The sequence below is a fragment of the Malaclemys terrapin genome, chromosome 1 (genome assembly GCF_027887155.1).
Source record: "Malaclemys terrapin pileata isolate rMalTer1 chromosome 1, rMalTer1.hap1, whole genome shotgun sequence".
Classification (NCBI taxonomy): Eukaryota; Metazoa; Chordata; order Testudines; family Emydidae; genus Malaclemys; species Malaclemys terrapin.
In genome coordinates, this window is record NC_071505.1 from 117,643,245 (window position 1) to 117,656,697 (window position 13,453).

The 13,453-nt window shown below is 39.6% G+C and overlaps 1 protein-coding gene across 2 annotated transcripts; it reads left to right on the plus strand.

Moving 5' to 3' along the window:
• The first annotated feature begins 7,465 nt into the window (after positions 1-7,465).
• Positions 7,466-13,249, plus strand: IAPP (islet amyloid polypeptide). 2 transcript variants are annotated; one of them, XM_054016304.1, is made up of 4 exons: positions 7,466-7,715; positions 8,120-8,216; positions 8,355-8,489; positions 11,195-13,249. In XM_054016304.1, exons 2-4 carry the CDS (start codon positions 8,137-8,139, stop codon positions 11,382-11,384), a joined length of 405 nt encoding a protein of 134 aa, XP_053872279.1. In that variant the 5' UTR covers positions 7,466-7,715; positions 8,120-8,136; the 3' UTR covers positions 11,385-13,249. The 2 variants fall into 2 exon arrangements, with proteins under 2 accessions (XP_053872279.1, XP_053872280.1); XM_054016305.1 differs by having other exon boundaries at positions 8,128-8,216.
• The last annotated feature ends 204 nt before the right edge of the window (positions 13,250-13,453 follow it).

The following is a 13,453-nucleotide window of genomic DNA, read 5'->3' on the forward strand; positions in this document are numbered from 1 at the left end:
TAAAGACTTCAAGAGATAGAGAATTCATCACTTTCCTTGGTAGTCTGTTCCAATCACCCTCTCTGTTAAAAATGTGTGCTTTAATTCCAATTTGAATTTGGCTGGCGTTAACTTATAGCTATTGGTTCTTGTTATGCCTGTCCCTGGTAGATTAGACGGTCCTTTGGTACCCAGTATTTTCTTCCCATGAAGATACTTATACACTGTAGTTAAGTCACCTCTGGATTTTCTCTTTGACAAGCTAAGCAACTGAGCTCTGTTAGTCTCTCACACTAAGGCATTTTTTCCAGCCCTTGAATCATTTGTGATTCATCTCTGCGCCCTCTTCAAATTTTCAGCATCCTTTTTAAAATGTGGGTACCAGCACTAAACACGGTTTTCCAGTATCTGTCTCACCAGTGCCGTCTACAGAGGTAAAATCACCTCCTCGCTCCTACTCACTGTTTATACGTCCAAGAATCTCATTGGTCCTCTTTGCCACAGTATTGCACTGGAAGCTCATGTTGCGTTACTTCTCCACTATGACACCAAAATGCTTTTCATTAGGGCCGTCAAATGATTAACAAAATTAATTGCGATTAATCGTGAGATTAAAAAATAATTGCAATTAATTGCAGTTTTAATCTCACTGTTAAACAATAATAGAATCTTGATTGTTTAAATATTTTTTGGTGTTTTCTACGTTTTCAAATATATTGATTTCAATTACAACACAGAATACATAGTGTACAGTGCTCATTTTATATTATTTTTCCTTACAAATATTTGCACTGTAAAAAGATAAACAAAAGAAGTAGTATTTTTCTATTCACCTCATACGAGTACTGTAGTGCTCTTTATCGTGAAAGTGCGACTTACAAATGTAGAATTTTTTAATTTTTCTTTTACATAGCTACACTCAAAAATAAAACAGGGTAAAACTTTACAGCCTACAGATTCACTCAGTCCTACTTCTTGTTCAGCCAGTCGCCAAGACAAATACGTTTGTTTACATTTACAGAAGATAATACTGCCTGCTTCTTATTTACAATGTCACTTGAAAAGGAGAACAGGTGTTCACATGGCTCTGTTGTAGCTGGCATTGCAAGGTATTTATGTGCCAGATATGCTAAATATTTGTACGACCCTTCATGCTTCGACCACCATTCTAGAGGACATGCTTCCATGCTGATGATGGGTTCTATTCAATAATGATCCAAAGCAGTGCAGACTGATGCACATTCATTTCCATCATCTGAGTCAGATGCCACCAATAGAAGGTTGATTTTCTTTTTAGGTGGTTTGGGTTCTGTAGTTTCCAAATTGGAGCATAGCTCTTGTAAAACTTTTGACAGCATGCGCCACACCTCATTCCTTTTGGGAGGCATTTCAGATTCTTAAACCTTGGGTCCAGTACTGTAGCTCTCTTTAGAAATCTCATTCTGGTACCTTCTTTGCATTTTGTCAAATATGCAATGAAACCATTCTTAAATCGAACAACATATGATGGGTTGTCATCCGGGACTGCTGTGGAAGTAGAGAAATATATGGCAGAATGTGGGTAAAAGCAGGAGACATAACTGTCCCCCAAGGAGTTCAGTCACAAATTTAATTAACACATTTGTTTAACAAGCATCATCAGCATGGAAGCATGTCCTCTGGAATGGAGGTCGAAGCATGAAACTTCTGCCACCTGCTTCTCATACCACTCTGACAGACCCCATTCTGACAGCTCCATTGTCACCGCCATTTGTGGAAGTCTCCAGTTCTGAGGATACAAACGTTTGGCGTGGCCCACCACTTCTGTTCCAGAAGCATGACTACTGAAGGGTTCCGATGGCACCGTGACAGTTCCCCACTTTGCCTTACCCACAGAGGTAGTACCCAGCTCTTTGAGCACAGGCTCAATAGCAGCAGGATCGACCGGGTTGGTCATATTGGAGCTCATGGCCTCAGTATTCACCTTGAGAGCGGTCCCGTTCAACTTGGGAGGATTCCTCATCTCACTCCTACAACCTTCGTCCTGTTAGACGGTCGGACATGGGGTTAGAGGATGCACCGATTAGCCCGATTCTTATGGTACCGGCGGATCTGGAGAGATTCCCTTGGTCATCTCCAAATGTTGCCATGTCATCGCCACCTTCCTCGCCACGAGACGACTGACGGTTTCAAGAGCTGATACAGAGGATAGCCAATGCTCTTGATCCTACTAGAAGTGCAGGACAGTCAGCATCAGCTACTAGACATTCTGCACACATCAGTACTGGCAAGGGTGGCTCTACCAATCAATGAGGCCATTCTTTAACTGGCATGCACCATGTGGCATACCTTGACCATATGCACACTGACCCCAAATGGGGGCCAAGAAAAGATGGGCTGAGAGAAGATACTACGTCCCCCCCCTAAGGAGGCAGAATTTATATTTTCATACCCTCCACCTAACTCCTTGGTGATACAGGCTGAGTCAGTGTAGATGAAACAACACCAGTGCTCCACCTTGGCAGACAGAGAGGGTAAGATATTGGACCTTATGGGTCAGAGGTCTTCTCAGCTGGACTACAGTTCTGGACCTCTAACTACTTGGCACTGATGGCCAATTATGACTTTATAAACTATGGCCAGATGAAAGGCTTAAGGTCAGGCTTGACAAAGCCCTGGCTGGGATGATTTAATTGGGGATTGGTCCTGCTTTGAGTAGGGGGTTGGACTAGATGACCTCCTGAGGTCCCTTCCAACCCTGATATTCTATGATTCTATACCAGTTTGTACCCAGTTTTTCCTAACCATCCAAACTACCTGATTTTTTTCTCCCCTCCCCCCCCCCCTTCAATCAAGTTACAGGCCTTCATAGAGGAAAAATTATTGTCTTTGCTCCCACTCCCATTATCGTGCCTGCTGCTACTATCACCAACAGCTAGGGTAACCAGACAGCAAATGTGAAAAATTGGGACGGGGGTGGGAGGTAATCGGAGCCTATATAAGAAAAAGACCCAAAAATTGGGACTGTCCCTATAAAATCGGGACATCTGGTCACCCTACCAACAGCCGCTTATTAAACGGATTTGGCCTCAGTTTGGGGTCAACAGGAGGCACAGCTGAATTTGTATCACCACTGAAGTGATCCATGCTAAGTGAGGACAACATACCGAAGTTCTGATTGCAAAAGCATGTTTGAGAGACGATACCCATAAAATCATTTATGATGCAAATGCAGTTGGTGCCCTTTATAAATTAGCACCTCTATAACTTGACATTAGCTGTGTAACCCACCACAGTTACTATTAACAGAACATAACAGGTGGCCCAGCACATACATTGTTTGTGTTACAGAGGCACAGAAAAAAAAATACAGTCACACATACATACACCCCCACAAATAATGGGGGCACAAATTTTGGTGCCCTTTTAATAGAGCAAATATGTAAGATGAGAGCATCAGTGTATAGTACAGAATGCTTAGTCGGTGCAACAGCAGATACAGGGTTTGTCTTTAGGAACACAGAAGAACTTTCCCCAAGGCAATGATGGCCCAAGAGTAACTGAGCAAAAGTGTAATTTGCTGGAAGGAGCAAGATCATGCATCACAGCAGTACCTAGGGTTACCATATGTCCGTACTTTCCCGGACATGTTCGGCTTTTTGGTTCTTAAATCGCCGCCCGGGAGGAATTTTTAAATATCTAAAAACCTCCGGGATTTTGCCATTATTATTTTTCCCCATAGAAGAATTGATCCTTTGAGAAAGAGTGAATGTTGATTACTCGAGAGAGTGCCCACTTTTTCCCCCTACCTCCCAGCACTTGTGCAGCAAAACAGCTGTTTCACGCAGCTGGGAGGGAGGGGGAAGGAGGGGGAATGTGACACGCTCAGGGGAGGAGGCGGGGCTGGGGCAGAGATTTGGGGAAGGGGTCCAATGGGGCAGGGAGGGGGCGGAGTTGGGGTGGGGACTTTGGGGAAGAGCTTGGAATGGGGGTGGGGAAGGGGCAGAGTTGGGGCAGGGCTGGGGGCCCCCTTGGAGTGTCCTCTTTTTTCAATGTTCAAATATGGTAACCCTAGCAGTACCTGAATCACAGACATCTATCACAATCACAGACATCTATGGGAGCCATTCTGTAAGCACCTATTCCTTAATTTTCTGAACATTGCATCTGTACTGCAAATGCTCTGTAAATCTCATTGAGCTGCCCTGGCCTGCCCCGCCAAAACATTGGTTGGCCTAAAAGAATATACACTGGGCTTGGGACACCATGAGATCCAGTTTCACCTCTTTCACTCACTGGTTTTTATATTTTTGTTTATTTCACAATCCTTGACATTGTCCAAAGCCTCATATCCCGGTGCTATAGGCAGGCAAGTATTATTCTTTCTCCCCTCCCTGCAAGGTAACAGAGATTGCACAAGGTCACTTACAAAAGGGCTGGGAACAGAACATAGGGCAAACATTTTTGAAAACCGGTGTGCTAAGTCCACATTATGGCACCTAAATAAGTGTCCTGATTTTTCAAAAGTGCTAAGAACCCAGCAGCTACCATTTAGTTCAGGATTTAGATGTCTAACTTAAAGCACACATTTTTGAAATTTTGGTCCAGTTCTTTAGTATGGCAGACCCATCTGCACCCACTTCAACTGCTGCTTTTTCAGAATGCCAAATCTATCTTCTTGGCTATGCCACCTGTTATGACCATTCTAAGGACTAGACCACAATCCCCCTGCCCCAAAGCCAGAAATAGAACCCAGGAACACTAATTCCCAATATTCTAGTGCTGTCTCACAAATAACGTAGTTGTGTAACCCACTGGCAAAGTGTATGTCCCACTCTAGTGACTATTCTTCATACAGGATAACAGTCTACTGCTGCTAATAGTTACTCCTTTAGCTCATGTAGTGTTGGTCTGTGCTATAGATCTGACAGTATCAGTTCAAACCTGTGCTGACAACTGATGTGAAAGGGCTTTTTGGTTATACATTTCTAGATTTTCAGTTTTCTTTTTTAAAAACTTAGTAAATTTTATACAAAGACAAAAAAATTACATTAAAAGAATGTTACAGTTGCAAAGTCAAGCACTCAGAAGTTAGGAAAGGCTGCCAATTAGAAATAAGTGTGCCTAGGCAACCTTAACTCTGCCCCTTGTCCATATGCATTATAATAGTCTTCAATTACATGATCACATGCTACTTTTTCCACAGGATCTCTGGCTCAGTGCTCAGCATAGATGGCAAATAAGCCAAGGTTATATAACCGATGCTGCTGTTGCCTCTAGCTACCTTGCCTTATCCACTAGAGAAACTGGAAAGTGTGTAATAAATGAGGCAGGGGGCTGCAACAAGCAAGCATGGACTTGTGAGTAAGGCACTGGGCTTGGATACAGAGGGAAATGAGAAATATCTTCGATTCTGCCACAGACTCCCTGTGTTAGGCAAAACACTTAAACCAGAATTTTCAGATGTGGCTAGTAACCGTGTGATTCTCATTTTCTCTGTGAAAAACTTGAGCTACCTCAGGTCTGATTTTTCACAACTGCTGAGCACTCACAAGTCTATTGAATGCCAGTGGAAGTTGTTGGTACCTGCCACCTCTGAAGGATCAGGTCCTCAGCATCTCAAGTTGGATGCCAATTATTGAGGCACTTCAGTTAGGACACTTACATAAATTTTGGCCTTAACATCTCTGTGCTACAGTTCCCCATCTGAAAAGTGGGCTAATAATCCATTAACATTTGTAAGGCATTCACATGCAACAGTGATGATCACAATAGAAAATTCCATGAGGAAATAAAATAGTTTGGAAGACTTGCATTACATATATTACATAGCCGCATAACGAATGATAAGCATAAAAAGAAATATTAAATTGTTGCTTCATTCACTGAGAACCATCCAGTACCCTGAATGGGCAGAGAACCTGTAGGAAAAATGTGATTAAAGGCTGTGGGTAAAGTCGCTGCCCCCAAATGTTAGCGCCCTAGGCAACCGCCTAAGTCGCCTAATGGATTATGCTGGCCCTGAGGATATGTCTACACCTCAGTTAGACCCTCCCACCTTGCAGGGTCCCAGAGCCCCGGCTGCAGCCTGAGTCCAAATATCTACATCACAGTTAAACAGTTCCCTAGCCCAGTCATTCTCAAAGCCGGTCCGCCGCTTATTGAGGGTAAGCACCCTGGCAGGCCGGGCTGGTTTATTTACCTGCCGCATCCGCATGTTTGGCCAATCATGGCTCTCACTGGCCGTGGTTTGCTGCTCCAGGCCAATGAGGGCTGCAGGAAGGGCGGCCAGCACATCCCTCGGCCCACGCCGCTTCCCGCAGCCCCCATTGGCCTGGAGCAGCAAGCCACAGCCAGTGGGAGCCGCGATCGGCCGAACCTGTGGACACGGCAGGTAAACAAACCGGCCCGGCCCGCCAGGGGCTTTCCCTGAACAAGCAGCGGACTGGCTTTGAGAACCACTGCCCTAGCCCACACCCCGCAAGCCCTAGTCAGCTAGCATGAGCCAGTTGTGTGTTTTTAATTACAGTGTAGATGTATCCACAGTGATTTAGGAGCTAAGTCCCCATTTCAAAACAAACGTTCATAAGCTTAAGGGCTCAGATTTACAGTGTCTTTTTTTGGGGGTGGGGGGGAGTGCCAAAAGATGTACATAGGCACTTAGAAGGATTTTGTAAAGTACCTAAACAGATTAGGCTACTAAATCCAATTGATTTAAATGGAAGCTAGGTGCTTTATCTGTTTAGTCACTTTTGAAAATCCCAATAGGTGCCTATGTGCATTTTTATGCACCTAAATACCTTTGTAAATCTGGCCGCATGTCACTTTTGAAAACAGGACTGTGTCTCCTACCCACTTAGGTGCTTCTGAAAATTTTACTCTGTAGCATAATGCATACTCACAAGGAGGCAGAAAGAAGATTGCACGGGCAACCTCTATTCTGTAATTTCTTAACTTTTATATGCCTGACTTTACATCCTTAACAACATTAATTTATTTTAGTTTTCATGTATGAAATATTCTATATCTAGAGAGAACATACTAGCAACAGGAAAACTTATACTCAACTGAAAGTGTTATCCATTCTCTTATTCTCTGGATGTTCAAGCTATTCCTACTGGTCAGTTTTAATCACATCCTCTTTCTTCTCAGTCCTCATCTAAGTTTCATCCTTTCCTGTCATTTGCTCTGATTTTGGTTTTTATATTTGTGTATTTATTACAAATCTCTATCATTTTTTCTCTTTTCCATGATTTCCAGTACTTCTGTCTATTGTGTTTCATTTATTTTTGATCTGGTGTTTCATTTTGCTTCCTTTATCATTTTTTCTTACCTTATTTAGCCCTTGAAAACGCCCCCAGGAAATATGACCTCAGCATCTTATTAGAACTGTAAAATTGTGGCTTTAGTTCTGTATGCAATATAATATTACAGTAGTTTCATTAGGGCATATTGCATAGACTAGGTTAATATTTACTGATGTGTTAATATAATAATGACCCATCTACTGCTTCTCATCTCTGGGGCACTTTCTATCTATAGGGATGGAAATGAATGACAGAGTCTCTCTGTGCTGCCTGATGTCAGAGCTGAGAAAGGTGTAAAGGGTATATAAGAGCTGTATTACTTGCCAGCAAGGAGGGACGAAAAAAGGGATACTGCAGAGTCAGATGCAAGCGTGGAATTGTTGCATGTACCCTTCCTGCTAATACAGACGTGTTTTGAACTTCTTCAGTTAGTTCCTTGACCACTACAAGGTAAACGATTTATCCTTTCTGTTATTTCAGATATAAAGCTACACACACTTTAAGAGGGTGGGGGCACAATCTGCCTCATTATTAAGGAACAGTATTATTCAAAGAAAGGCTAAAAGAAAGATCTCGGTACAATCTGTAGCTGAAACCACAATCTAAAATTTAGAAAATGTTGGGAAAAGAAAGCAAGGGAGATGGGAAGAGGATTTAATCCACTAGATGCCAAAATTTACTAGAGAGCCATCTGAATTTATCTTTGTTGTGTCACTAAAGTTTGATCATGCTTTTGCTCTAATTTAATGGCAGAGATTAACTATTGCCTGTTTAGAACAGCACTGAGGTCGGATCTATTGTATGTTGAACAGTACTTAGGATCTCTTTTAGTTTTGAATTATTATTCTTTTCAGAAACTTAGGAAGGAAAGATGTGCAACCTAAAGCTGCCAGTTGTCTTCATTGTGCTCTCTGTTGCTTTAAGCTACTTGGAGGCTACACCTATGGAAAGGTAAGTAATGAAAAATCTTATTTATTTTTAATGAGAAATCAGATGTTTCAGACTGTTGCATTATTCACTTTTGCCATCAAACAATATGAGCAAAATAGGGCTATTCAATTTCACTGTGTATTTTGTTATTGTTTAAAGACTATTCTCTGTGGCTGATGATCTATCTGATGGGACTTCCAACAGACAAGGATGGCTATTACCAGTCCTGTCAAGGAATATACCCTGGGGACTTAATGGGGCATTGCCACAACCGGCTGCAGCAAAGCCAAAAAGGTATCAATTCTCTTCTGCATTCTTCTATTTAAACCAGATAGAATTAAATTAAGAAGCATAATTTGTGCCAGCGTTTTTCTTTTCTGTTAGATCCCTTCAATTCTATTCAAATTCTCTCAAAGAGCGCTTAAAATATCCTTTTTGGTAGAAATGTAGCCATTCTGTAAAGCAAAGTATTTCAAGTTAAAAAGTGAAATATAGTTGGAAAGACAATCAGTTTTACCAGATCTGTTATGGAAATCTGAAAAGCTTTCAAAATGTGGTCTCTGAATTTTCAGCACACAATTTTTAGGTTATGTTGTGAAAGGAGGTTTACTCTGAAAGGGATCTGCTATTTAAATGTTAATTTTTCATGCCTCAGTGAGGGGGGACATATGACAGTTCTTTCCATGTACAATAGAATTCCTTTTGGAGTGAATTTAATTATTTTAAAATATTACTTTCTTCAGTAGGTGAATGATTGCTCATTTTTGAGATAAACAACAATTTCAGCATAGCAAGAATCAACAGAAACAATTTGTCATGCTAGAGTTTCACTAGTTTGTAGTACATTTACAAATGCATAAATGTAATTTTCAATAGACTCTTGATGTATACAAATAGCAATTTTAAAAGAATTTGGAGTTTATCCTAAGTGATAAACAGTATTGAATAACACTAGGAAAATTAGCTATATTATCTGGTCTGTCTGCTTACTGCATGTTTACATGCTTTTCCTTCACCAGACATTAAATGCATCTCTTTTTGCTACTCTGAAACCTCTCTTTTTATAGTTACCTCTGATCACAGTATCTCTTCCCCAACCTAAAGAATGATTATTACAAACCAAAATGATTATCCTCCAATATAATATGGGTAGTGAACACACAATCCCAGAACTCTTATAGCTAGTCCTCTTTATTTTAAAAAGTTAAAATCAAACATTTCTCTACAAGATATTTTCTTCAAGTGTCAGGTCTGATACCCTACTCATCAATGTCCCTAACAGCCCTCTTCAAAGTAAGCAAACCCCACTGAAACCAATGGTACTCTCCATTCACAGACATGATGAGTTTTTGTGTCATTTTGTTCAACTGTGTTATAATGTTAGGTATTGATAAAATATATAACATTATGAAACTGATGCAGCAAGTTAACTATTGTAAAAATATAGGTCCAGAGTTTTAGGACCTGGGCCTATAACATTTAAGAGAATGGGTGCTTTGTCTTCATGAACAGATTAGCAATTTCATGAGAATAAGTGATTGATTTGTCCTTCAAGGTGAAAGTACTTAGCAAATTTCCCATCCATGATATATTGTTTGCTGGCGGTGTGATAGTATTTTATGTCTTTTCTACTTGGCTTTAAGAGCCTGATCAAGCTCCCCTTGGAGTCAATAGAAAGACTCCCACTGACTTCAAGGAAAATTGGATCAGACCCTAAATCACCATTTAACTGAAATATGACATGTTTCAAATATGAATCACTTATAAACTATTACCCATTTGCTAACCAGCAGCTGTTATAGCTCAGACATTTAGCACAGTTTCTATTTCACCTGGGCTCTGAGATTCAAAATCACACTGCTGAAACATAATGTGACATTTTAAATACTAGACCGAGTCAATTAATGGGGAAATTATTAATCAGAAATTAGTCAGAGTAACATTGCCAAAATTCATATTATTTGCAATGAATTATTTGACCTATTCATCAACAAAATGTAATTTACTTCATGTCACATCAGCATATAGATTACTTTGAAGAAGTAAAGGGAAATCCTTTGGAACAGATGGTCCTTATTTCAGGAACTATTGTCAACAGCAGAGAGTGTCTGTTTAAGGGCATGGCTTAATGGTCTAAGAAGGAAGTTTGAAATCCCTGAGCTTCCCGGAACCAAAGATTTGAACTCAACTCTTCCGCTTTCTGAAGTGAGTCCCCTGCAGCTTACTGTGTGGGGGTCAGTTGGATAAGACCTTAAAACTGAGGTTTTCTTTGCACACGGATGTTTCAATGACACATTTTGTAAGAAAGGTAGGGCCCTGTCCAAAAATGGCTCTCCCCCACCACAGCAGTATTGCCATGCTGCTATGCTCCAACAGAAGTGGCTGGTTTTCAGTAGTGAAGAATTACTGTTTGTACAGAGACAAAGCTTGAATGGTACAGAAGCCAATGGAAGATGCAGATGCTGAGCACCTCTCAGGATCTGCCCCACAGCCCTAGTCTCAATCCTGCTGCCTTTTAAATTAATTGAAGGTTTGCCATTGACTTTAATGGGACCAGCATGGGGCTCTCTGAGATTAAGGGAACTGAATAAATGTAAGTGATTATTATAATGCTAATCATTCTCATGATATCAGCAAATTCTCTAAATAGCCATAAAAGTTAATCTTGGAGCTAAATCATTGTTGTCACTTACTGACTTAACTATACTATTATTACAGTTATTCTAGGTGCCAGAAGCTACTGTGCTGAATATCAATAAAAATGACATATGAATCCTGAGGTTTTTGAATTTAACCTACACCTATCATTAAAATAGATAATAGCATACAATGTGATTTTTTTTCAGGCACAAAGTAGGAGGCAGGAATATTGTACTGTTCACATATTTGTGCTCACATTAAAAGAACTCCTACATTATCAGTTAAAATGCCTTTTAGAGGTGACATTTGATTGCTCATCATTAGACTTCACCATGGCTCTGTTTGTTTTATGTTACCAGTCACCGCTTGGAGAAACGGAAATGCAACACTGCTACATGTGTGACGCAACGTTTGGCTGACTTTTTAGTTCGATCCAGCAACAACATCGGAGCAATTTATTCACCTACTGATGTGGGATCCAATACATATGGCAAGAGGGACCGAGTTGGGCTTTTAAACAGAGAACCCCTAAATTATCTACAGTTTTAGTGTGTTGAAATGATTACTGCTGCACTCCTCATTAGGAGTTTCTCCCCAGTTTTTATGTATAAATAATCTTTTAGTCATTTACTACCTATACATTCTTAACAGTGCCTTGTTTTATTTGTGTGTGTCTGTGTATGTGACTTTCATGGTTCTCATTTCACTATGCATGTGTGATGACATGGATAGGGTATGGTTTTGAATTCACTAAAAGCTTCAGAAATCTGTTCATTACATTCCTTTGTGGAAAAAAAATAAATCACAAAAATAAACTGAAATGTAATTGCTATAGGGGTTTTTTTAATTAAAAAGATTAAAAAGACAACCATGGTGTGTATGTCTTTATAGTCCCAGCTGGGTGAGGGGAAAAAAATTAAACCTGTCCTAAACAACCACTAAGGGAGCTAACAAAAATCAGTTGGTTAATGGAGGTTGTGTCCTAATGTAAGTGAAGCAGAATTGTACTCAGTACTTTTGGAGATGATTTAGAGGGGTTATAGTCCCTTACTGCACTCTAATCAAGAATTATTGGGTGAAATTCTATGGCCTATGTTATGCAACTCAGACTAGATGATCATAATGGTCCCTTCTCACCAAAAGATCTTTTAGTCTAATAAGGGTGATCTCATGTACAGGTTTCATTGCATATTGCAACATGGTATTTTAAGGGTTTAAAATTCTTATGTCTAAATTTTAGCTCATTTAACTCTAACCACTATGAGAAACAGTAAATTATAAAGCGGAGCACAAGCAAACCCAGCTAATAGGGTGACAAGAACTTTGTATTCTTCTTAAAAGCATGCCCTACAAAAGAACTGGCATCTTTCTTTGTGTGTTCCCTTCTCTGAACTGAATTAATAAACGGATTAAAAAGAAAGCAAGCAAAAGCATTAAGCTATCTATAATAGCTTTATTTAAAAAAAAAAATCTGTTCATGACAAAGATTTTTTCCAACTAGTATTTACTAGTACTAAGCAATTCATTAAAATCTAAGAGCAGTTTGACACTATAAGCTTTTCCTTGGTCTTATCCCAGCACAACATCAGTGTATGTTTATGAAATGTACATGTCATTTTAGTCTGTGTTGTGGGCTTTCAGAAAAACTGCCTCATCCAGTATATTACAATAGGAATTTTTGTTTCTCTTCATCATATTCTCAATTAAAAGTTTAATGACATCAGGAAACCACATACTGGATAGTGGCTTCTTAATTCTGTCAAATTATGAAAACTTTTTAGCAGAAGTTCTGTAGGCCACTCATGCCTTCTCGTTGAAAAGCACCATTAGTGGAAAAGTAAATTAAACCTGAATACTTTGCATGGCTTGATTCACTTTGTTGTGTTTTCTTTATAAAGTGTGCCTTAAATTACAAACTCTAAGTTTAAACTTTATTTTAATTTATGTTTTGCCTTCATTTTATGAACTGATTTGAAGTACATTGAAATAAAAACTAAAGCAATGTGCAAGCTATTGCTAATTATAATCATTTGCTCAGAAAAGGCTAACCTTAAAGATATTGCAAAGGATAGTTATTCATAAAGTCTTTAAAAAAGTTGTCCAAATGTTATTCCGCTTGATTAATACTTCTGGCAGCTTAAAAACAGATGTACTTTCACTTCATTCTTACTCAAGTTCTACAGCTTCTTTATGTATCCAGCTTAGTTTGATTTTTTTCTTCAATTCAAGTATGACAATCACTCTCCAGAAAGCAAACAACCAGATATTGTTAGAATAGTGGTGAGCTGTCACAGATAGAATGTAATGGTGCATTACAGTAATTGCATAGCATCTTGCAGATGGTTGCTTCAAGGTTTATTGTACTGTGTTTACAAAGAATGTTGGTAATCCCAGAATTAAAAGCTTTATACATATTAACTACCAATGCATCAGCAGTCTCTAGATTATCATTTGATGACCTTACCACACAGATAAAACTGATCACACTAAAACTCTGCACAGACTGGCAACACCTCCTCAATTTCAGTGGTACCAAGTACATCTTTTTCTAGACTGTCCAATGCACCCGTCCAGTGATTGTGATGGTATCAATAGTAACATTTCTTTAGTTGGGAGGA

What these genes read in the sequence shown, in the direction of transcription:
- IAPP (XM_054016304.1), top strand. Translation starts at nt 8,137, where the DNA reads ATGTGCAACCTAAAGCTGCCAGTTGTCTTCATTGTGCTCTCTGTTGCT. An exon ending in GAGGCTACACCTATGGAAAG is followed by an intron (nt 8,217 to 8,354) that starts GTAAGTAATGAA and finishes TATTGTTTAAAG; the next exon opens with ACTATTCTCTGTGGCTGATG. An exon ending in GCTGCAGCAAAGCCAAAAAG is followed by an intron (nt 8,490 to 11,194) that starts GTATCAATTCTC and finishes TTATGTTACCAG; the next exon opens with TCACCGCTTGGAGAAACGGA.